The sequence below is a fragment of the Pteropus alecto genome, unplaced genomic scaffold (genome assembly GCF_000325575.1).
Source record: "Pteropus alecto unplaced genomic scaffold, ASM32557v1 scaffold45, whole genome shotgun sequence".
Lineage (NCBI taxonomy): Eukaryota > Metazoa > Chordata > Mammalia > Chiroptera > Pteropodidae > Pteropus > Pteropus alecto.
The window spans coordinates 11,695,292-11,718,434 of record NW_006442491.1 but is presented as its reverse complement, the minus strand read 5'-3'; the positions used below and the strand labels follow the sequence as shown (position 1 = coordinate 11,718,434).

At 35.0% G+C, this 23,143-nt stretch overlaps 1 protein-coding gene across 3 annotated transcripts in view; it reads left to right on the top strand.

The window, feature by feature from the left end:
- The window catches only part of PLCB4 (phospholipase C beta 4), a 161,915-nt gene extending 144,284 nt beyond the window's left edge, over positions 1-17,631 (top strand). For 2 of the 3 annotated variants that reach the window (XM_006921599.1, XM_006921598.1), the window contains 4 exons: positions 6,274-6,375; positions 10,027-10,084; positions 10,520-10,606; positions 15,754-17,631. In XM_006921599.1, coding sequence (XP_006921661.1) covers positions 6,274-6,375; positions 10,027-10,084; positions 10,520-10,606; positions 15,754-15,822 — 316 coding nt within the window. In that variant the 3' untranslated portion in view covers positions 15,823-17,631. Of the gene's footprint in view, positions 1-6,273; positions 6,376-10,026; positions 10,085-10,519; positions 10,607-13,536; positions 13,574-15,753 lie in introns of all 3 variants that reach the window. The other variant, XM_006921597.1, reaches the window with a different exon arrangement.
- The last annotated feature ends 5,512 nt before the right edge of the window (positions 17,632-23,143 follow it).

Here is a 23,143-nt window from a genome sequence, read left to right as displayed (position 1 = left end):
AACAGAAAACAGTCAATCAGAACAGCAATAAAAAAAAGAATCCAAAAAAAATAAGGATCATTTAGGACACCTCTGAGACAGCATCAGGCATACCAACATTTGCATCATAGGGGTACCAGAAAAAGAAGAGAGAGACCAAGGAACTGAAAACCTATTTGAAGAAATAATGACTGAAGACTTCCCTAAACTGGTGAAGTAAATAGACATACAACCTCGGGAAGTAGAGAGTCCCAAACCAGATAAACCCAAAGAGGCTCACACCAAGACACATCATAATTAACATGTCAAAGTTTAAAGACAATGAGAGAATCTTATAAGCAGCAAAGGAAAAACAATTAGTTACCTACAAAGGAGCTCTCATAAGACTTCCAGCTGATTTCTCAGCACAGCTTTGCAGGCTGGAAGGGACTGGCACAAAATATTCAAAGTGATGAAAAGTAAGGACCTACAACCAAGACTACTCTACCAGCAAGTCTATTATTTAAAATTGAAGAACAGATAAAGAGCTTCCAGACAAGAAAAAGCCAAAGAAGTTCATCACCACCAAATCAGTATTACAAGAAATGTTAAAGGGACTTCTTTAATAAGAAGGAGGTGAGGGGAAGAACATAAATATGAATAATGAAATGGCAATAACTATTTACCTATCAGTAGTCACTTTAAATGTAAATAGAGCAAATGCTCCAATCAAAAGACATAGGGTAGCTGAATGGAGAAGAAAATAAGACTCATATGTATGCTGCCCATAAAAGACCCACTTCAGACAGAAAGACACATGGAGACTGAAAGTAAAGGGATGGAAAAAGATAGTTAATGCAAATGGAAATGGAAAAAAGAGCTGATGTAGCAATACTTATTTAAGATAAAATAGACTTTAAAGCAAAGCCTATAATAAGAGACAAAGATAGACATTTCATAATAAAGTAATCAGTCTAACAAGAGGATATACCCCTTGTAAACATGTATGCACTCAATATAGGAGCACCTAAATGTATAAATCAAATATTGACAGACATAAAGGAGGAGAATGGCAGTAACACTGTCATAGTAGAGAACTTAACACCCCATGGGCATCAATGGATACATCTTCCAGAGAGAAAATCAACAAGGAAACAGAGGCCTTAAATGACACCTTAGACCAGATGAATTTAATTGATATTTTTAGAGCATTTCAACCAAAAGCAGAAGAATATACAGTCTTTTCAAGTTCACATAGAACATTTTCCAAGACAGACCACATGTTAGGCCACAAAACAAGTCTCAATAAATTTAAGAAGATTGAAATCATATCAGGACTCTTCTCTGACCACAATGATATGAAACTATAAATCGATTACAAGAAGAAAAAACACACACACAAACACATAGAGGCTAAATAACATGCTATCATACATTGAATAGGTTAACAATGAGATCAAGGAAGAAATCAAAAGATATCTCGAGACAAATGAAAATGAAAACACAATGACCCAAAATTTATGGGACACTGTGAAAGCAGTCTTAAAAGGGAACTTTTTAGCAATACAGGCCTACCTCAAGAAATAAGAGAAATCTCAAATAAGCAATCTAACCTCACACCAAAAGGAAATAGAAAAAGATCAGAGCAGAAATAAAATAAAGTCTCAAAAAAATACAAAAGATCAATGAAACCAAGAGCAGATTCCTTGAAAGGTAAACAAAATTGATAAATCTTTAACCAGACTCATCAAGAAAAAAAGAGACAGGACCCTAAAAAATAAAATCAGAAATGAAAGAGAAATGACAACTGGCACCACAGGAATACAAAGGGTTATCAGAAAATACTATGAACAATTGTATGCCAAAAATTGGATAACCTGGAAGAAATGAATAGAAACATGCAATCTTCCAAGATTGAGTCAAGAAAAACAGAAAATCTGAACAGATCGATTACTACTAATGGAATTGATTCAGTAATCAAAAAACTCCCAATAAACAAAAGTCCTGGACCAGATAGCTCCACAGGTAAATTTTACCTAACATTCAAATAAGAATTAACACCTATCCTTCTCAAACTATTACAGAAAACTCAAGAGGAGAGAAGGCTCTCAAGCTCATTTTACAAGATCATTATTGCCCTAATTCCAAAACCAGATGACATTACAAAAAAAGAATATTATGGGCCAGTATCCATGATGAACATAGATGAAAAAATCCTCGACAAAATATTAGCATACCGAATTCATTTGTACATTTAAAAAGCCATATACCACAATCAAGTGAGATTTATTCCTGGAATGCAAAGTAGGTTTAATATCCACAAATCAATTACTGTGATACACCACATAAACAAAATTAAGGATAAAAATCATATGATCATATCAATAGATGCAGAAAAAAACATTTGACAAAATCCAGCATCCACTTATTATAAAAACTTTCAGCAAAGTAAGAATAGAAGGAACATACCTCAACACAATAAAGGCCATATAAGACAAACTCATGACTAACATATTCAGTGGTGAAAAGCTAAACGTGTTTTCTTTAAGATGAGGAACAAGACAAGGATGTACACTTTCACCACTTTTTTTCAAAATAGTATTGGAAGTACTAGTGACAGAAGTCAAACAAGAAAAATAAATAAAAGGTATCCAAATTGCAAAAGAAGTAAAACTGTCGTTATTGACAGATGACAAGATACTACATATAGAGAACCCTAAAGATTCTACCAAAAAACTGATAAATGAATTCAGTAAAGTAGCAGAATACCAAATAAATATTCAGAAATTGGTTACATTTTTATACATCAATAATGAACTATTAGAAAGAGAAATTAAGAAAATAATCCAATTTACAATTGCATCAAAAAAACTAAAATACTCAGGAATAAATTTAACCAAGATGGTAAAAGAACTGTACTCAAAAATTATAAGACACTGAAAAATGAAATCAAAGAAGATATAAATAAATGGAAGTATGTACCATGCTCATGGATAGGAAGAATTAACATTGTTAAAATGTCCATACTACTCAAAGCAATCTATAGATTTAGTGCAAGCCCTATCAAAATACCAATGGCACTTTTCACAGAACTAAAGCAAATAATCCTAAAATTTATATGGAACCACAAAAGACCTTAAATACCCACAGCAATCTTGAGAAAGAATGAAGTTTATAGTATCATGCTACCTGATATCAAACTATACTCTAAGGCTATAGTAATCAAAATGGCAAGGTACCAGGAAACAAAAACAAAAACAAAAACAGACACATAAATCAATGGAAGAGAAAAGAGTGCCAGAAATAAACCCTTGCCTACTGAATGAGAAAAGATACTTACCAGCGATACATCTGATCAGGGGCTAATATCCAAAATTTATGAAGAACTGATACAACTCAACACCAAAAAAATCAAATAATCCAATTTAAAAATGGGCAGAGGACCTGAATAGGCTTTTCTCCAAAGAGGACATACAGATGAAAAGATTAACTAAAGATCACTAATCATTAGAGAAATGCAAATTAAAACCACAATGAGTTATCACTTCACACTTGTCAGAATGGCTATCATTGATAAATCAACAAACAAGTGTTGGTGAAGATATGGAGGAAAGGAACTCTCATATGCTACTGGGGGATTGCAAATTAGTGTAGCCACTATGGAATACAGTTTGAAGTTTCCTCAAAAACTTAAAAATAGAACTTCTTTATGACCTAGCAATTCCACTTCTGGGTATTTATCCAAAGAAATCCAAAACACTAACTCAGAAAGATATATGTACCCCTATATTCATTGCTGCAATATTTACAATAGCCAAAATAAGGGAGCAACCTAAATGCCCATCAACTGACAATTGGTTAAAAAAGAGACGATACATCTGTGCAATGCAATATTACTTAGCCATAAAAAAGAATGAAATCTTGCTATTTGCAACGATATGGATGGTATTATGCTAAGTGAAATAAGTCCAACAAAGAAATACAGATATCATGTGATCTGACTTATATGTGGAATCTAGAGAACAAAATAAATGAACAAAATAGAAACAGTCATAGATAGAGAGCACAAACTGATTGCCAGATTTGGGGGCGGGGGGCAGTGCTGAGAGACTGCGTGAAAATAGAAAATGGTTATGGGGATGTGAAGTAAAGCATAGGGAGTATAGCCAACAATATGGTAATAACTATGTACAGTGTCAGGTGAGTACTAGACTAATCGGGGGGATCATTTTGTAAATTATATAAATGTCTAACTGCCATGCTGTACACCTGAAACTAATATAATATTAAATGTCAACTGTAATTGAAAAATAAAAATAATTTTTAAAAAAAGAAGTTGTCTTTTCTTTTGTCCCTTAGAAATGCTCTTGATTAAGTACACAGAAAGATTTTTACCATTGCTGCAATATCTGATTTTAGGTGACTACCCTTATTCAAAGATGCTTCACAGAATAAGGCACTATTTTGTATTCTTTTCTAGTAGTTGAATAAAGATAAAAATAGCCCACAACAGTAGGCATTGGCTAAAAGAAAAAAAACAAAGTAAACTTATAGTTGCATTACTTAGGAAGTCATTCAAAGAGACCATAACCTACTTACTAATTACCTTAAAAAATAAATCTACGATGGGCATTTTTCATAACAATAGCAGTGTTTAAGCTTTTTCTTCAGTACCCTGTGGTTGTGTTTCTTTTCACCATCACAGCTATTGTTCTAGGTTAAAAAATCTTGCCTTTTTAACACTTGTCAGCAGCATTTGGTTATTAATGTGTTTGTAGAATGAACGAATAAAGAAATGATCAGTTTAGTAACAAATTATGGAAAAAATTGAGAGCCATTTTCTTGGGCCCAGAAGTTTATATACATATTCCTGCCTCTGTGACCCTAAAGTCTCAAAACTGAAGAATTCTGTTACAGCAGTCTCTTTTTTAAAATTAATTTGGGTTAACATTGATTAATAACATATAGATTATAATTCGACATCTATGTACTCTATTGCATGCTCTCCACCCAAAATCTAGTTCCCTTCAGTACCATGTATTTGAAACCCTTTACGCAATTTGCCCTCCCCACACACTCCCTTCCCTTCTGGTAACCACCATTCTATTGTTTGTATGTATGAGTTTGTTTTTGTTTGTTATGTTAGTTTGTTTGTTACCTTTTGTTTTATATTCCACATGTGAGTGAAATCATAGTTTTTGTCCTTTTTCACCTGACATTTCATTCAGCATAATACTCTCAAGATTTATCCATGTTGTCGCAAATGGCAATATTTCATCTTTTTTATGGCTGAGTAGTGTTCGTGTGTGTGTATGTGTGGTGGGTGTGTGTGTGGGTGTGTGTGTGTGTGTGGTGTGTATGTGTGACAGTATGGCTGAGTAGTGTTCGTGTGTGTGTATGTGTGTGTGGGTGTGTGTGTATGTGGGTGGGTGTGTGTGTGGTGTATATGTGTGACATCTTCTTTATCTGGTCATCCTTCAGTGGACTCTTGGGTTGTTTTCTATGCCTTCTGATGTGTAAACACTTCTTAGGTAACCTGACTCCTTGATGACTTGTTTCTAGGCAATGCCTCAAGGAGATCACCATAGATTCCAAAAAATAATCCTTTGCTAATAATATTCATTTTAGTATTCTAAATTGTATGCCTTTAATGTACACATAAATAATCTAAAAATATGAGTCTTTGTCATATGCACATATGCATTCACATACACTGTGATCAGCCTCCTGTAAACATCCTTTTTTCCTACTTCTTGTGCTTATTAAAACCATTTTAGTTTCCTTCATTCCCATGAACTGTCAGAAAACAGAAAGGTTACTTGTAAGGGTTAGAATATCCTCTCTCTCTCTCTTCCAGGCCATATGACCCCAAAAATGTGGGACAAAGCTGGAAAATTTATGCATTTTATAGATAAACATAATGTCTCCTCTTTCTAGTCCATCACTGTTACTTTGCCACTAGGTGATCTCTTGGCCTCAGGGAGAAACATCCTCATGAACTGGGGCTCCTTCCATTCTTTTCACAAGATACAAAACAACTCAGGGAGCTCAATAATGAAAAAAAAGTTAATAGTCTTATAGTTACATAAGAATTTTTTTGTTTTTTGTTTATTTTTCTATTATCGTTAAATATGCATAACATAAAACTTACCATTTTAACCACTTTAAGTGTGTAGCATTAAATACGTTCACACTTTTGTGCAACTGTCACTGCTATCCATCTCAAGAACTTTTTCTTCTTCTCTAGTTGAACCTCTGTACCCATTAAACACTCACTCCCATCCCCTTCCCTGTTTGTTTATTTTTAATACATAGAGAAAGCAAGGAAATGAGAGCACACCAAGCTAAGATTTCTATGGAAAATAGCAAAGCCATCAGCCAAGATAAATCTATCAAGAATAAAGCAGAACGGGAAAGGTAAGTCTGAAAATGTTCTCTGAGGGAATATAGCATCAATTTGCAGACACAGACTTAACATTTATGTGTATATGCACACGTACTTACATTTAAAATATTAAAACCTTTGCAAGTTTTGGCTAAGAATGCTGCTATTATAACAGCTATGAAGATTTATTACTAATAGAACAACTGTCTTCTGATCGTTTACTGCCACTACCACTAGTAAAATAAATTTGCATTCAATATATATGACTCATTTACAAACAGAATTGTATAATATATGGCAAAATATCCTTCCCACATTCCAATGGGTCATTCTACAAGCATCTCACCTGCTCAGGTGTAAGCTCATTCTGGGTGGGCCAGTTCTGAATAGCAATGTGTAGGAGGACCATTATCGTCTCTTGATTTGCCTTTTACTGTCCTTGACACCAAGCATTATCTCAAAAGCTCCCACCATTTCTCTGGTTTGTCCTTGTCTTAGGTGGTTTTTTTTTTTTTTAAACTAGAGAACAAGACAGGAATTTGAGTACATGTGGAAGGTATCTTCAGAGAAGGGGAGTAGGGGAAGCAGGATGGGGCCAGGGCAGAGGCTGAGGGAAGGATGTGGGCTCGCCCAGAATCCCTGTTCAGTCTGATCCAAGCTCTGGAGTGTAAACTGCACCACAGATCAGTCTCTATGAGCCAAGGGTGTCTGGCTTTTGTACTTTTGTGTTAGAACATCAATATAGCATGCTTTGCTTTATTGCACTTTACAGATTTTGACTTTTTTTTTTTTTTTACAAATTGAAGGCAAGACCCTCCATTAGCAAAAAGATTATGACTCGCTTTATTGCGTTACTTGCTTTATTGCGGTGGACTGGACCCGAACCCTCAATATGGTTGTGTGCCTATAGTCATGTTTCCAAAGAGAAGGAGTTAATAGCACTTGAATCTCAGCTCTCAAATTATCATAAATTCTGAGTTACTGTCAACCTAATTAGCAAAGTTGTTTGTTTAATTTTCTAATTTCGACTTAATATACTTATTTATTATAACTCTATATCTAGATGATTCTAAAACATGTACAAATGGCTGGTTTTTTGAAAAACAATTTCCCTATTCTAAGTGGTTATCATTTTGTGTCATCAGTATGTGTGTAATCACTTTATAATAAACTACTGAGAAATAAAATCTTATAATTAGAGAACTAAAAAAACATGTAGAAACTGAAAAACAATTCTATTCTTGGGTCAAAGAAGACATATCAACAGAAATTACACAATATTTATAACTAAATGACAATGCAAGCAATATTTATCAATGTGTAGAATGTAGCTAAAGTTACAGGAAGAGAAATAATCGACAAAATGGAATAGGAGGAAATATTTGTAAACCATATATCAGATAAGAGGTTAATATCCAAAATATATAAGGAACTCATACAACTCAATAGCAAAAAAAAAAACCAAATAATCCAATTAAAAAATGGACAGAGGATCTGAATAAACATTTTCCCAAAGAGACATACAAATAGCCAATAGGTACATAAAAAGATGCTCAACATCACTAATCAATCATCCAGGAAATTCAAATCAAAGCCACAATAAGACATCACCTAACATCTGTTAGAATGGCTGTTATCAATAAATCAATAAACAAGTATTAGCAAAGATGTTCAGAAAAGAGAACCCTAGTACACTGTTGGTAGGAATGCCAATTATACAGCCAGCCATAGAGGAAAATAGTATGGAGGTTCCTCAAAAAGTTAAACACAGAACGACCATATGATCCAGCAACCCCACTTCTGGGTATATATCTGAAGGAAATGATGACACACACACACACACACACACACACACACACACACACACACAATTTAGCTGTAAAAAGATGGAAATCCTGCCATTTATAACAACATGGATGGACCTTGAGGACATTACACTAAGTGGAATAAGTCAGACAGAGATAGACAAATACCCTATGATCTCACTTATCATTTAAAAAATTCCAAACTCATAGAAACAGAGTAGAATGGTGGTTGCCAGAGGCTGAGGGCTGGGGTAAGTGGGAGAGATATTGGTTAAAGGGTAAACACTTTTAGTTATAAGTTAAGTAATTTCTGGGGATCTAATGTAAGCATGGTGGCTATAGTTAATATAATATTATGTACCTGAAAGTTACTAAGAAAGTAGATCTTAAATGTTCTCAACACACACAAAAATAAGGTAGCTAAAGTGTTATTTAGAGTGAAAATTATAGCCTAGATGTATATATTTTTTAAATGAAAATTAATGAGCTAAACACTCAAAGAAGGTATGAAATTAGAAAAACAGGGTGAACCCAAAGATCTGATGGGAAGAAATAATAATAAAAAAGCAGAAAGTATTGAAATAGAAAACAAAAGGCAATACATAGTATCAGCAAAAAACAAAAGCTTATTATTTGAAAAAATAATAATAATTAAATCAGTAAACCTCTAGCAAGACTGACAAAGAAGAAAAAGGAGAAAACACAAATTAGTAATATTAGAATAAAGGGAAATAACTGTAGATGCAATCAATATTTTCAAAACCCAAGACTACTATAAACAATACTACCAATGAATTTGAAAACCGAGATGGAATGGACAGTTGCCTAGAAAAACAAGTATCAAAAGTGACCAAAAAACAAGAAAACCTGAACAGACCTATAACTTCTAGAAATTAATAAATATATGTTATAGAAATTCAATAAGTTTTAAGTCTATTCAGTCATGCAATGCACTCCACCTCACTAGTAATCAGAGAAATGCAGGTTAAAGCAGCAGCATGATGCCATTTTACAAAACCAACCAACAAAAAAGTAAACATCTGATGGTACCAACAGTGGGTGAAGATATAGAGACAAGTAGCACCCAGACACTATGGATAGGAGTGCAAACTGGGACACGTGCTTTAGAGTAAAGATGAAGTTGTTCATTCCCTACCACCTGCAAGTCTAGGTATCTGTCCTAGAGAAATATTTGCCTGGATGCACAAGAAGATAGGCCCTACACCTTGTTCATTTATTTAGTCAACAGATGCTTACTGTGCCAAGCATCTCAGGACCCTATGCACTAGATCGTTGATTGTTGGGAAAAGACCTACTTTTATTAATGTCAAAATGGAAATATTGTAATCTAGTCAGAAAATATCCATACAGCAGATGAAAATAATGGAAGTTTGAAATAGCTGTATCTGAAACAGATGGCTACATCATAAGTTATAGAAAGAAACCCAGAATATGTTACCATTTAGGTAAATTTGGAAAACACACAAAATATACACTAGCAGCAACAGCATCACCTAGGAGCTTGTTAGAAATGGTCCATAACACATTCAGAATAATGATTATGTCTGGAGAGAGAGAGGAGTGAAATGGAATCAGGAAGAATTCAAAGTGGGCTTTGATGATATCTGTAACACTTTATCTCCTTTAAAAATGTGAGACAAACATGGCAAAACATTAATATTGACTAATCTGAGTGATGAGGACACAGATTTTTAAAAATGTTTTTCTCTGTTCATTTCATGTTTCAAAATTCCACAATAAAAATTCGGAAAAGTGATGATCCCATCGAGATAATTAAATGGAATATAGCTCTTATTGAACATTATGTTAATTCCATTTGATGTCATACCAACTATTATTTGTACCTATCGCTTTTAGGCGAGTTAGGGAGTTAAACAGCAGCAACACTAAGAAGTTTCTGGAAGAAAGAAAGAGAGTAAGTATTTTATAATTTTCTTTGTACTCTTCCTTTAAAAACTATAAATAATAACTCATGCTTAGATATGCTTTTGTCTAATTTGCTTAGTTTGATTTTTCTGTACATTAAACATTCTAGCATCTTTGCTCCCTAAAAGCTAAAGTAATTTCTCCCTAAAATCTTTAAAGTAATTTCTCCCTAAAATCTTTAAAGTAATTATTTGGTACCATTTAATATAGAAAATGCATCAGTAATCTATTATTTTCTAAGATTTTAACAGGAAAGATCTTCCCAGTAAGAATTATGGGTCTAAACTGTTCCGGTTTTTAGACGTTTTTTCCCCTCTTTTTGTATTATTACCTTCCTCATTTAACTTGCAAACTTACCTGTCATTCTTCAACCTTAAATTTTAAGATTACAACTGAAAATTTATCAAAATTTTTTTATTTGCAGCTTGCAATGAAACAGTCCAAAGAAATGGATCAGTTGAAAAAAGTCCAGCTTGAACACCTAGAATTCCTAGAGAAACAGAATGAACAGGTATTTTACCTAAAACTTATAAAAAGACATAGGCAGCCAGCCAGCTTTGAGAGGCAAATACCACACAGCCTGCAATGATTCATCTGCTAAAGCCAGTGACCTGAGTAGTGGCATGGAAAGGTGGCTAGAAAAATTTAGTGCCTATTACAGTATTTTCACCATCTCTTCCAACAAGAGCAGAAAGTATTCTCTTTAGAAGTGGGAGAGGAATGTGGCTGTGGGGAAAAAAGAATCAAAAGTCATTTGAGTAGATTATGGGGATTCTAAGACTGATGTTACTGAGAGGAGGAAAAAACAGAGTTTACAAATTATCTCTGTTTTCACTTAGAATTTTACAATTTGTCACCTAGAGGCAAGTGATGTTATGTTTAAAAGCAAATGAGAGAAACCACATATTTTCAACCTCAACCTAAAAATGAAGTTATAAAACCTTATTAGGGCTTACAAGTAGGACCCAAAGGCATGAGCCGCCATAACTCTGCAAACCACTTGACGTGAGTAGATACCGTACTCTTAGTGCTTTTTTCCAGCAAAGCAAAACACTAAATTGAGAAGTACACACAAATAAAAATCTCAAATCCAACAGTTTCGTTAGGCCATTGGGTATATGCCAACACCAAGATAAATGTATGTTAACTTCAAGCATAGTATAGATGGGCTCCATGCCAGTCTTCCACAGTCTCATTTCAATTTGATGGAAATACCTCTAGTATATATGGCAAAATGGCCCTCAGTAGGAGTTTAAATTTCAGTCTGTCTCAGTTCACATTTCACTCTTTAAGTGTAGCTGGTTTGGAAGTTATTATTTCTGGATAATTTACTTCCATCTAAAAAACTGTAAAGAGGTTTGGATGAAATATGTCCTTGCACTACGTTGTTCTTTCCTGTATATTTTTTCAGAGTAAATGGCTCCCATTGAAGAACACTTAAGTAGGAATTATGCTAAAAAGTACCTTTGAGAAAGAAAAACAACATAAAATCTTTTTTTTTTGCATTACCATTGGGTAACAAATCCACCTTCTGGTATCAGATTCTTTACTTTTTGGTGACCAGGAGTTTTATTCATCAACATACTTCTGAGTTACGTTTCACATTTCCTTCTCAGCTAAGTGCTTCTATTCATGAATAGTCCACAGATCCCCAAGAGGGACAATAAATGTTTATTGTCCTGTGGGTTCAAGTCATTTGACCAACTCATAGATACATCATGTTCTGGTACAAATTACCTAGCTTACGTATTGGCTCTTGAAGCACTCCTCAGAAAATGTTCCTTGGGGAAAAAATGGGAATATGAATAAGGGTAAAACCACCATCTCCAAAACGTTAGAATCTACTTCAGTGATTCAGGGCTGGGTAGGGATAAGGATGCTGTAGAAGAAGGCACAATGAAGGTAAGGCACAATTATGTTTCAGTTAACTAAATTAAGAAACTACTTAGAAATTATTGTGTTGCTTAGCAACGAGTTTGACTAAAGAATGTAAATGTGCTAAAAATTACTCATCACTACAATAGTGATGTTTTTCAGAGCTAGAGAATATAGTTACCTAGTGTTTTTGGTTTCAGAGCCAAAGTATATAATTTAAAAATCACTTTTTGCTTTTATTCTAATATATGGATAATTCAAACCACACCAGAATTCTTATATTAAAATATTAAGTTAGTAGTAGCAGTATTGATTGGATCATATTGGGAAAATAGTGGCTTTTTGTTCCAAAGATACATATAATGCCTTGTAATGTGTCATAAGTAATGTTTACCACCCACAACTGATCCTTTGAGTCACAGAAGCTTAGGAAAGCACAGAACATGAGAAGATTCTAGGTTTGATGAATATTTAATTAAATTCAATGTAAAGAAATTCAAGGTACCTTGACGCTTCTGGCAGATGTGGAATTTGCACTTGAATCTCTGTGTTGATCTTTGCTTTGCAAAAGTGGTCTATTCCATAACAAATTCAATCTCAGATCTTTCTCGGATATTTTTTTGCTCTCAATTCACAGTTACTCAGTATATTACAACACTGTCGTAGGCATAGTGCGAAAGATACAGGAGTGACTCCATTTCTTCCCTCGTAATAGATAAGTTCTGGGACCATGTAGGAGAGCTCCCTAATCGTATAAACATTTCATTGGCAGAACAATTTCCTGTCTCCAGACAACCCCAAACTTTTATAATAATCTCCCAAACCATTGTTAAATCCCAAGACCTTTCTGTTTCTAAGCCAATGGTAAATTAAATTTAACATTCTCCAATATCTTCCCTTAAGTTTTCGTACTGCTTTCCTGTGACCCTGCTCCTCTAAATTCTCCCAGTCCCTCCAAAACAAAGCAGGGAATGGGTCTACTTAATTAGCTAGACTAGTGTTGAGGGCACTGGCAAAAAACAGCTCAAGTTTTAATATATTTTAGTCCTGATTCTGGATTCTAGCTCATGTGTCCTTTTTAAGCCACCTGATGGCCTTGCCTACTTGGTCAGCCAATTATTTATTTAAAACTCTATAGGTCTGTTTAAGTTTTCCCATAGACCTATCAGCCATACAGTATCTCATCCATCTTGAACATGTACCATTTCAAACATTAACAGTTCCATTACTATCACACCCAAGTTTTAAGAATTGATTTTTGTCATCAATCCAATCATTTATTAAGAGAGGTAAGGGGTCTTGCTAAAGGGAGGATTCTCTACTCACTGCCTCAGAAGGGAGGTACAATCTGGGCTAATAGGCATCGGTTGTTTGTTTTCTTCTTTTTTCTTTTGAGATCAGCTTGGGGGAAGTTTGTCACTGATGGTTGTATACATGTTTTATTCTTAGCTTTTTGCTTTTCTGTATATGGTTTTGCATTCATTTCTCAAATTCACTTCAGTATTTTTATTTTCTTTGTTTTGTATGTATGACTCAATTTTGACATTACTATTTTTGTACAAACAGCTTTTGAAATCCTGTCATGCAGTGTCCCAAACTCAAGGTAGGACTGAAACTCTGATAAGCAAGACGTTGCTTTCCTTCTCAACTACGTCAGTATTCTCGGGGTAGTCTCCATTTATGATTTATATCTGATCATAACTAATATCTCAGGGGTTTGAATTTGAAAGCTTGATTATTTCATACTTGGATTTCTGATGTAATGTTCAAACCGAAATGCCCAGAGTCTTTAGAGAATTACTTCTGATGGAATTTTACCAGCATTTTCAATCGCAAACCTGGGAAACTCAATTTATGCTAATGAAGACATACCCAGGCATCAAGAACAGTGATATACCATTGTCATTTGGACCAATCACAGCTAAGACTGGGTCACAGAGTCAGATCTTTCACAAATACTAATATGATTGCCATTAATTTTTAAAGCACCCCACTGAAAGTTCACTGGTGGTTTTTAATGACAGAGAGTTATGGTCTGTTTGCAGACGCTTTATACAGTGTCATTATACAGCGACTCCTGTCATGCTTTCTGTTAGATCAGTCTACCAAGGACCTTAATCACCCCTCATAAGTAAAGTGACCATATAATTTATTGTTTGAACCAAGATAGTTTTGAGAATGAAAGGGGATGCTGTTCGTAATAGCCAGGACTACAAGCATAAACTAGAAATGTCCCTGGAAAATGGAAATAAATGGTCACCTGCTCATATGAGAACTTTGCTCTTGGAATAATTTTTAATGTCTTATGATGCTTCCTTCTAAACTGTGTTTAATATTGTCTCTAAGTGCAAAAGAAAAGAAGCGTAGGGAATCCTTTATTACTGTCTACTGAACATAAAAAATATTTAATTTTCAGTGCTGATAATGTTTCACTGTCATCATTTATGAATACTGTTTGTGTCATAGTTTCATGTTTGTATATTTTCTCCATTTCTTCATTTCTCTATCAAAGTATTATTATAATTCATACATAAAAAATCTAGGTAGAGGGAACCATCCATCCCAAATGTAAGCATAAAAATATAATTCTTTGGTGTTACTATATTCATCCTCACCAAAATAAAATTTAAAGCCACAACATAAAAATAATAAGAATAAGAAAATCACTATGTGGTCCATGGGTTAAACTAATTTTGTAACAAGACTTTGGGACATTTATATGTTCAGAGTATGATCTATAGCATTGACCAAATCCTCCCACTGACCTTCTGTTTAATTGGAATATCTAAGTAGACATGAATAGTAACATTAAGCACTTCAGAGTCCTCCTCTGAGCTATATCTTTATATAGCCATGTTTCCATTCTTAAAAGTCCTTTATTTCAAAGTGATTTGTCACTAAAAGAAGAGAGGGGTGCTTTATTTTTCCACCAAAGGATACATGTGTTAGGTTGGGCAAAAGCATCCAATTGGAAAGTAAAAGTTGAAACGAGCAGTTACTTTTCCCTATATTGCCAAGCAATTATTTGTCACCAGAACCTTCCCCCCATCTGACTCCTTTCCACCTCCCAAACCAGCTGGTTATCTAAGAAACAGTCTTAATTCATGAGATTGAGCTTACTATGGCGTACTTCCTGGGGTAGCTGGTAAAAATTAATTACCCCAGAGAAATGAGCACCTTGAGGATAATTTTTGGACAATAGAATTCTAGGAACCCTACATATTTCTGGAACGTTCTGTTTGCAGGGTACTCCAGCCAAACCAATGTGATATCCTCCCACCTAAAAGTCTTCATCAGTTAAGTTCCAAAGGAATTACTTTTAATTAGCTTACAGGTTATTTGGTGCATAAATTATGCGTAAGCAACACTTATTCTAAAAGTGATCAAATAATCTACACACAATCAAAGCAGTGTGTCAATCTGTAGAAACAAATTCAAATGAACATTTTGACATGAAATTGTCTAAATATCAAGTGACCGGCTCAGCCTCTGTTCAGCAGTTTTACTGGCACTCTGTAGACCAGTCCTTCTCCAACTTCAATGTGCACAAAAATTTCCTGGGGATCTTATTAAAATGTGGACTCTGACTCAGTAGGTCTGGGATGGAGTTCAAGATTCTGCCTTTCTCAGAAGGCTTCAGACAGTGCCAATGCTGCTGGTCCATGGACCATTCTTTGAGTAGCAAGGACAGCATCAGATTTACGCAGGAGAAGTGAGGCTAGGAATGCTACAAGCCTTCAGGAGAGGATTTCGGCATGTAAGGCCATGTTTCTGATGTTACAGGCGAAGGAGATGCAGCAGATGGTGAAATTGGAAGCCGAGATGGACCGCAGACCAGCAACAGTAGTATGAAACTCCAAAACGTAAACTGAAGCAGCAAAACCACACAGCATCAAAAGCTCACTTCCAAACTCCTGAACACAAAGTCCATGGAAGAAAGTCATTGTCTTTTATGTTTCCTTTATGTATAGACAAGATATTACCTGGAACCACAGATTTACATACTTTTGTTTCACATTATGAATATTGAATTTCCTTGGCCAACCAAAAGTAGCTACAAATCCACAAAAATTACCATTCCAGTAAGGCAGAGTTTAACCATTGATGATACAACTTAAACATGTTTGCTATAAAATACCATCACAAGTAAATGAGCTTGGTGTTAACAACTCCGCTTCGTGATGCATTAGAACATGTTTGAGCTGCAGCAAAAATAGTGCATTAGCAATTTAATAGCAAGTGCATGCACTAGAAAAAGAAAAAACTATCGACAAATTCATCAGCAGAAGTGATGATCGGCCAGAGAGATAATTTTGTAAAATTTTTCTACATCTAAGTTACCTCATCAGTAAGTGCCATGTCTCTACCATGCCATGAGAAGCTAATTTCCTGTAAAAGCTGTGGAAATTATTAGAACAATAGAGAAATAGAACAGTGTACCTGTGCCAAAACTCATCAGTGCTCAAAGGAGACCTCTTTTAGGCACATTTCAGAAAGTTTACATCTGACATTGCTTTCTAGGAATTGCTTCGGCCGATTCCAGATATAATTCACTATTAGACCTTCAAGATTGTGAAGTGGTTATTGGCAAACGTTTGTAAATGTGACCATGTATAAAGTATTTATACTCCTAATTCACACTGTTATAGAGCAAAATCACCTAAATATTGCCACACGACAAGATTAGTAAACAAGAATACTAGAACTATGTTTGCATGATACACAAGCACCAATTAAGACTAATCCATACAGACACAGTTAACCTAATGCCAAATCAATGCTGATTAAATAAATGTATGGCACAGAATATAATTTGACTATAAAGACTTTTAGCATAACAAAAAAGTCTATATATATGTGTATATGAATTATGTGGGCATTCTTGATACTTCAACTTCTAGTTTCAAAAAAAATACATAACTAATTTAATTTTACACAAAAATATTTATGCAGATTTTCAGAATTTCATATCAGGAAATAACCTTTTTATGTCTGTTAAATATCAAAACAATTTGCTACAGTGTTACTCTGCATGGTCTTTAAGCCTGCTGTAGTGGTGTTACAGACAGTGCATGAAAAAGTATTCCACTGGGAATTGAGCCAGCCACCAAAACTGAGAGGAACGCATGGAAAGCTGGTAGTCTAGAACTAATCAGATTGCTGATTTTAGGACACAAAACACCAACTGAATTATTGTATATGCTTGTATAAATTGATTCTGTGTGTTCCTCTGAACAAAGCAGAGAAAATTATGTTACCACCATAATGAAACTTCCAACTTCTCTAATAAAAAGTTAAAACATGTTAACACCTGTCAGAGTATTTGCTCCCAAGTATGCTTTCCAGAAAACTTTTAGCCTTTTTTTAATAAATTATAGAGATCATTACTTCATTATTTTCAAAGAGGGGCTTATTTGTGTCCCCCAATACATTTTCCCCCCAAATGACATAAAACAGGCTGATTCTGGTTGACTCCCAAATGTAAAGTAGTTGTTTTTCTTATTCTCATATTTACAATTTGAACTGGCTTCCATGAAATTTCTCTGGTTCCAAATTTCCTTATCTGTAAGGCAATGGAGTTAAACTACATATCTTCCAACACTAGCATCCCATGAAAAATTATGACTATTAAAATAGCACCACATTTGGATTGCCTATCTTAAAAGATTCCTAATAGCTTCTCGTCAAATTCAGTGTCTTCTTCCCAGAGCTCAGGTGAGCTCATCATTCTGTGTAGCACCTGGCTCAATTCATCACTTGCCTCTTTTCCCTGCTTCTGAGAGCTGGCTACTCCTAGTTTTCCCATTTTTCTGATTATTTCTTCTCTAGCTTTTTATCGTACACTACCATAAATACTTCTATTTTCAAGTGTTATATCCAGAGCCAATTTTTTCTTTACCCCAGATTACTTTTAATATTTAGACAACTTACCCCCTAAAAGATTCCATCGTAGTAGGAATAAATTGAACAAAAATAAATAAAACTTATGTTTATTTTCTATTACAAGTTCATGTTATACTCAAATCCTACATTCTCATTTATTATGAAGGAAAAAAGTCTTACCAATTAAAGTAACTCAGTCTCTTGCAGCCTAAAAAACACTTTATTTCAGAGGCATATTCAATTATTTCGAAGTCAAATCCCCTGTTAGAGTTCCCTCCCCATTCAGGAGGTCTTCCTGCTTCTTTCTCTTGGTGGCATCAGGGTGTGAGGGGAAGCTCCTGTGTCCTCCCAGCAGAGGGGAAGATCTTCTGGTCTCCCCACTGTTGGACAGTCCTAAGTGCCCTATACTGCAGCCCTGCAAAATAGGCCTTTCCATTTCCCCCGACTCTGCCCACCGCCCCAGTGCCTTAAGGTTGCTGCTCAACCTTAGGCTCAGTTTATTCCAGCATTCTTCTAAGATGTACAAGAACTTCTTGGATCTTTGTGAGCTGTGTGGAAACTAGAGGTCCATTTGTCAGCTACTAGTGCCATGTTTGTTGTTCCATGAGGATTTCTCTAGGAGGCTTGCAATTTTCTAGAGCTATGCTTCCCAAAAGCAAGAAGCTTTATTCTGAAACTCAAGCCTATATGGGTTTCTACTACATCTTACTCCTCCTCCTCCCAGGATTTTTTGTTTCAGTTTGGGAGTCAGGGTATTTGAGTCTTGATTCTCACCTTTGTCCCTGTAATCGGCCCAGAAAGAGTATTTATTCAATTGTCCATGTGTGACTGATTGGAATGCCTGTACAGGACTGTACTTCTTGCCTAAATAGATTGTTCTTTTCCTTTGGGGGCAATAAAAGCTTCATGGAAAAGAAACCAGATTGCCGAGTAGGGGAACCCATCGGGAAGTAGCATATTTCATCACATCTAAGACCCTATTAATGATAAGATGCACCATTATCTTATATATCACAAAGAATGAAAAGATGCTACCAACTAAAATATAATACACCATCCAGTGATTATAAAACACATCTCAGAGATGTTAAAATATGAAAAAATATATGCATCTTCAAATCCATGAAATAGTATTTCAAAAATATACAAACTAATCAAACCCTAAGCCTCAGGGGGAGGGCAGGTTGTAAAGACAGAGCATAGAGCACAAGACAAACATAACAGAAAACCTAAACTAAGAGGCATTCTGCAACTGGGTCTCAAATTTAGCAATGAGCTCCCTGGAAAGCAATTCAAAAAGGGAAAGAAATCTATCACCATCTACTCAAAAAATCTTCTCTATATGCATTTCCCCTTAGCTGTTTCATTCAATCACATGAGTTCAGTTTCTGCTTCTCTGTATATAATTCTCAAATTTGTCATTTTACCCTTGACTCTACTTAACCTAAGCATTGGTTCTTCCTTTCAGATTTTCAGAGTTCAACAAATGGCCCACATACACATTGTATGTAATTAATCAAAAAAAGAGATCCTTCCTCCATCTGTCCTCTGCTTATTTTAACAATTCACAATGGGTGCTAAACCTTGGGGACATCTTGTATCTCCTCCATCTCATTTGCTACCACACCTCACCTGTTGATAAAACCTATGAATTCCACCGTGTCTTGGAATCTCCCCTCTCCTCTCTTAAAACTTCTATCATTCCTCTAAACCCGGAATTTTAAGTAACTTCCTATTGAATTTCTTTGCCCCTCAAATTCCTTCTACACATAGATTAATCTTCTCAAATGATAGCTCTGATTATACTGCCATTCTGCTTGTAAGTGCTGAATTGCTATCCGCTACCTAAAGAATAACATTGAAATTATAGATAGCATTCAGTTTTGGCCCCAACCTGCCCACTCACCTAGCCAGTCTGAATGTATCACTATTCTCTGTTCACACACACATAGCACATATCTTTTCTAGGCACATCACATAATGATAGTCTTTCAATCCTTAAAAGCAACCTCCAAAAATGCCACCTCCAAAAGATCCTTTGTTCCTCCAAACCAGAAATTATCTACCCTTCTGAATTTATCCATTTATACTTTAAAAGCTATTTAAGCATATGACTTTTCCACCACCCCAAACTAATTTCTTTTCAGAGTGTGTTCATTTGATTTGCAAAGAACAGGTAGTCAATAACTATCAAATGACTATTTAAATTATTTTCTGTGCGGCAGAATGAAGGATTAGTAACCGACTGTATGGCCTCTTGGGCAGGCAGTGTCTTTGAAAACCTGAAAGAAAGGCTAAAGCAAGCTTTATTGTTGATTTGTCTTCTCAGTTTCAAGAACAACAATTTTTCTTTATTTTTATTGTTAGCATCCTTTCAAAACAGGCACTCAGTGAGGACCCATCAACATTAAGTGTGATTATGGAGAGTGATGAGGGAATATCCTGAACTATTTTAGTATTGGGGTTGTCTTACGGAGGCCTCATTCCAAGCTCTCCATAGCTTCTCCTTCATCATCACTTCTCTAAATCTAACCAAAGAGCACACTTTCCTACAACTGTTCCTTGGTGCTTGGCATTTAACAGAATCCCAAGTGCAAACTTTAATAATTGTGTCTTTAGTGTCATAATAAATTCTGGGTAGTGCCTCTGGGATGAATTTTTATGAGCCATCGTCTTTAATAATATTTCATGAAAAGTGTTCTGCTTCATAGGTTAGAATAATGAAAAAATATTAAGGGAAGGAGCAGGAGGGTGGTTAAAAATAGTAGCATCATTTCTTTTGCATAAGAAGAAAAAATAGGTGGCTGATCTTATCTTGATAAATGATACAGTGCCTCTTCCTTTTCTCTCCTCGTGTTACTTTCTTGGAAATTTGGGGCGAGGGACAGTCCCTAAGCTGCTTCATCCTGAAAATTTTTGAGATCTCTCAAATATTGTATGCCTAATCACTCACACTATAACTCAATATCTTTAGGTAAATCAGAATGTACCAAAAACATAATGGGGGTGGGGGGAAGAATTTTACCCTCGTTCATTTCTGAACTTTGATATCATATAATTTGGATGAGGAAATGTTATGGTGGTTCATCAAAATGCATATTGTTTACACTTTTCAAACAATATATATCTTTAATTTTCTCAAAATTTACCCAAAGCTTTTTATACTCTATCTTTTGCTTTTGCTTTTCCTTAGAAAAAACTTGGTATTTGTGTCAGAGTGTGGTGCTCATAACACAGTATATTGAACTCTAAAGGCTGCACCACTATAGTATTATGAATTATTACATACCTTGACTGCCTCACAAATTCTTATGTTGGACACATCCTCAGCATTGAACTAACTTTATTTATTCATTGATCAGGTATTTATTAGAAGCCCACTATTATCTTCTACACTTTCAACTAGTGTTTTACTAGTAATTCACTATTTAAAAAAAAATCTCTAATTATAGTTTATCCATGCCAGTATAGATAGATAGGTTGCATTAATGGCCTCAATTTTTTAAGCTTTCCTGTATCCATGTCCTTTGGTTGAACTCTTCTGCACTGACTCCAGGATTGGCCAGGTAATTTGCTTTGGTCAATGGGATAGCATCAAACTTGACACAAGCAGAGACACATTTTGTTTCTTTTCTTGGATCTCTGCCACTGCCATGAAAACCAGTTCTGGCCGGCCTGCTGGTGGATAGGGGAGACTCATGCAGAGTTGAGTCATTTCAAGAGGTGAAGCATCTCAACCATCCTACTAGCTGACAGCTAATGCATTATCTTGCATCTAGGACCAACGCAACCTTTTCCAGACCAGCGGAACCACCCAGCCAATCTATAAACTCATGAGAAATAGTAAATGAATGTTATTTTGAGTCACTAACTATTAGGATGGTTATGCAACAATAGCTAGCTAACCGATACAATCAAGCCTTGGGAATATGAAGATGATTAAAGTGCCATCTCCGAGCTCCAGAGACTGCACTTAAAAAAAAAAAAACCTACTGGAATCACTGATGAGAGTGGGTCATAGTTTCCTCTTTCATCACATGATCCCAGGCTACTAAACCACCGTATTGGGGCTCTTGCTTCTCACTGTGTCTAGGTCTCTTTTCTTTTGCAACATTCTGATGGTCTGTTGTTTACTTCATCTAACTTGGACTACTAATGTTGTCAACTTCATCATTTGACATACATACACCTCTTCCTTCTGTTATTTCTCCCTCTTTTTTTTTCCTTTTCGTAAGTTTGTTTTTAAACCTTCTTTTTCCTTTGAGATCCTCATTCAGTGAAATTACATCATGTGACAGCCTTGGCTACTAATATTCACTAGTTCTTTGGGGATATTTTTGATTGAGTTATGGGTCCTAGACTAACGTTGCCAGAAAAATGGAAGACAGATAAATAGGGAATTACTTTATCACATCGCTTTTGTCTAATCACATAAAATAAAGGAAATTAGTTATTATTTTTATTTAGTAGTCTAGTAATAGAAACATAGTATTGAGAAGTTACATTGATTTTTAAAGCAACATTTTATAAAGAGAAAATATTGAGGCATGTATTAGATACTAATAGGGGAAATTTTAAATTTATGCTAGTAATATATGCTGAAATGAAATTCAACAAGTAAAAAGTTCTGTTAAGCTAAACATCTGCCTGCTCCCTTATCAACAGTTCCACTCCAAGAAAAATGAGTGGAGGTGTTCACCAAAAAATATGTTCTCCATTCATAATAGTAAAAATCTTGAAAATTCAAATGTACACCAATACAATGGATCAATAAAATACGGTATATCTGCACAATGGAATGCACAAAAGTGTTTACCTTATCATTCCATGTACATGAAGATTAAGAAAAAGCAATGCTAATCTTGAAGAAAGGTAACAGAATGATAGTTCCCTCTGTGGGAACCTTCTGGTATAATGAGAATGGTCTGTAGAATTGATTCTCGAAGTGTGCATCAAGGACCCTTTTGTGGACCAACATAGCCTCAAGAGACTTTCAGAGGGTCTTCAAAGGTCTCTTGCCTCAAGTCCATCTCTTTGGGAAGTCAGAGTTTCTTCATATACAACAATTAAAATGACATATCACAGCAGACTGAATGAAGAAAAAGATTAGATGGTTTCTATGAAGCCAGACATTAAAGAGATTTGAAAGAATGCAAAATAATTTTTAGAAAATAAGTTTTTTAATAAAATATGCTATTTTAATAATACATTAAAAGTTAACATCAATGGGTTTATTGTTATATTTATTGAATTGATAAATATTTTTAAATTTCTCTCAATTGCTAACACA